The 2760-nt window shown below is 37.8% G+C and overlaps 1 protein-coding gene across 1 annotated transcript; it reads left to right on the top strand.

Moving 5' to 3' along the window:
• Positions 1–1827: 1827 nt before the first annotated feature.
• On the top strand, positions 1828–2760 carry LOC109674844 (olfactory receptor 5B3-like). The gene has a single exon (XM_020151712.2). It carries the CDS (start codon positions 1828–1830, stop codon positions 2758–2760), a length of 933 nt encoding a protein of 310 aa, XP_020007301.1.

Raw genomic sequence — 2760 nt, 5'->3', positions numbered from 1 at the left:
ATCTGGGACCTAAATACAGCCCATAAACTGGGAATTTTCAACCCTTGATCTCAGTGCTTTGGCTCTGGCAGAATAGTAATTAAAGGAGTGTGAAGAAAAATGGACTCTTCAGCCAAGGTGGTGCACACCTGTAATCCCAGCCACTTAGAAGACCCAAACAAACTTAGCAAGACCTTATCTGAAAAACAAGGTAAAATTTAAAGGACTAAGGACATGTCTGAAATGGTAAAGTGCTAACAAGTGCAAGACTCTGGGTTCATCCCCAGTACCACAAAAATAAGAGGAAGAATGGATTGTTTTGCACAAATGAAAATAAAGATTTCAAGAGAAAAAATGACTTACCTTGACTAGAGGAGTAGAAATAATATGCTTGGAGTAAGGAAACAGAGACAGACTGGAAAGCACACACAAATTCGGGGGCCCTAGTGTAGGAGGAAAGGCAAATTGAAGATGAAAGGTGCAAACTCACCTGCAACTGACACCTTGCATGTTGGCATTTACCTTAACAAACCAACACAAATACTATTATTCTAACCTAAAAATAACATGATAGGTACCATTCATCATCTGTGATGAGCACTCAGAAGCTGATTGTTTTATAAAGATTATTATTTTAATGTGTATGTATTATTTAATTCTCACAACAATACATAAAAGTAGGTCTCACTACAGCCTTCATTTTGTAAATGGAAATATGATGTCAATGGACATAGATTGCAACCAGTAACTGTGAGGTGGTGACAGTTCTCATATAAATATATTCTAAGAGCTTCCTCTCTTTTGGCTGCATTTAAGAATATGATTTCACTTAGAATTGGTTCTGTAGGTGGCACTTGTTCCCACCATTCCATTTATCTCACCACATCAATGGTGCATAGAAAATTGCTAAATTGATTCAGTAACTCAACTCATCTTCAGTATAATATAGAGTTTATGATTTATTCGCATCATTGTCAACATGTGTAGATATGCTGCTGATATTGAGCATGAGATAGTGAGGAAAGGTTACAATGCAATTCAAAGCTTGTTACATAATTGTTGACACTTTTGTCATTGAAAGCGACACCAGGTCATTCTTCTGGATATTTACTCACTTGCTTTACCTCCAATGAGAGTCAAATATATAGTGAACAAGATGAAAGTAACAACTACATTAATCACTCCATTCACTCTGAAACACTTTGCACTGAATTTGAACCAAAGTAGAGAATCGGTATATGTAAATTGAGTTAATCAAATTCAATTTAAATTCACTTTAGGCCCTTAGGCTTAGAAAGCATTTGGTATAGATTAAAGTTTGAGTATGTACAAGGACAAGATTACCAATTAATGCTTATGCAAATATGAGTGAATTATACAAATGCTTGTGCTTTATAATTCACAGAAATGTAACAACCAATCAAACTCACTGCTGAGAAGAGACAAGGAATGAACATCCAAAGTGTCTCCAGCAGTACATCAGGTTTTGGCCGGTAGGCAAATGGAAGTGTCAGCTCTTACTAGGCTCTTGAGAAGTAACTAGTAGACAGATTTATCCATAAAAGTCATTTCTATCAAGCCTTTAAATTATCTCAGTGATAGTTTACAAATATAAATTTTAAACATACACATAACCTATTAAGATTCTTCAATTTGATAATGTATAATCATGCATATTATTAATGTACTCAATTTGGTTTTCAAGAACTTGGGTTTTTAGAGAATTATGAAAAACAAGTAATAGCTAGAATGACAGATAACATACTGTTCTTATACTTTCCAATTTCAATTCAGTAACTATCATTCTGCTCTTTTCCTCATTGCTACAGAGATTATTCAACTACATTGATGGAGAATAGGACAGAGGTGACATGTTTCATCCTGCTGGGACTGACCGGTGACCCAGATCTACAGGTTCCCCTCTTTATCACCTTCCTCCTCATCTACATCATCACCCTGGTTGGGAACCTGGGGATGATCCTGTTGATTCTCTTGGACTCTCGGCTCCACACTCCCATGTACATTTTCCTTGGTAACTTGTCTCTGGTGGATTTTTGTTATTCTTCAGCTGTCACTCCAAAGGTCATGGCCGGACTCCTTATGGGAGACAAAATCATATCTTACAATACTTGTGCTGTTCAGATGTTCTTTTTTGCAGCCTTTATTACGGTGGAAAATTACCTCTTGGCCTCAATGGCCTATGACCGCTATGCAGCAGTGTGTAAGCCCCTGCATTACACCACCACCATGACCACAAGTGTGTGTATGTGTCTGGTCATAGGATCTTATGCTATTGGTTTTCTGAATGCCTCCATCCACATTGGAGACACATTCAGTCTCTCCTTCTGTAAGTCTAATGTGGTCCATCACTTTTTCTGTGATATTCCAGCAGTCATGGTTCTCTCTTGCTCTGATAGTCAGGTGAGTGAGCTGGTTCTTGTTTATGTAGTTAGCTTTAATATCTTTTCTGCTCTCCTGGTTATCTGGATATCCTATATATTCATCTTTATCACCATGCTAAGGATTCATTCAACCTCAGGACATCAGAAGGCTGTATCAACCTGTGCCTCCCACTTCACAGCAGTTTCCATTTTCTATGGAACTAGTATCTTTATGTATGTGCAGCCCAGCTCCAGTCATTCCATGGACACAGACAAAATCTCATCTGTGTTCTACACTATGATCATTCCCATGCTGAACCCTGTGGTCTACAGCCTGAGGAACAAGGAGGTCAAGAGGTCATTCATGAAGATTGTAGTTGAGGCAAAATTATCTTTATGA

The sequence above is a fragment of the Castor canadensis genome, chromosome 1 (genome assembly GCF_047511655.1).
Source record: "Castor canadensis chromosome 1, mCasCan1.hap1v2, whole genome shotgun sequence".
NCBI classification, from domain to species: Eukaryota; Metazoa; Chordata; class Mammalia; order Rodentia; family Castoridae; genus Castor; species Castor canadensis.
Note: the sequence above shows the minus strand (reverse complement) of the source record. Positions and strands in the feature narration are given on the sequence as shown.

Bases quoted from the DNA above. Each gene is read 5' to 3' on its own strand.
- LOC109674844 (XM_020151712.2), top strand. From the start codon at position 1,828: ATGGAGAATAGGACAGAGGTGACATGTTTCATCCTGCTGGGACTGACC.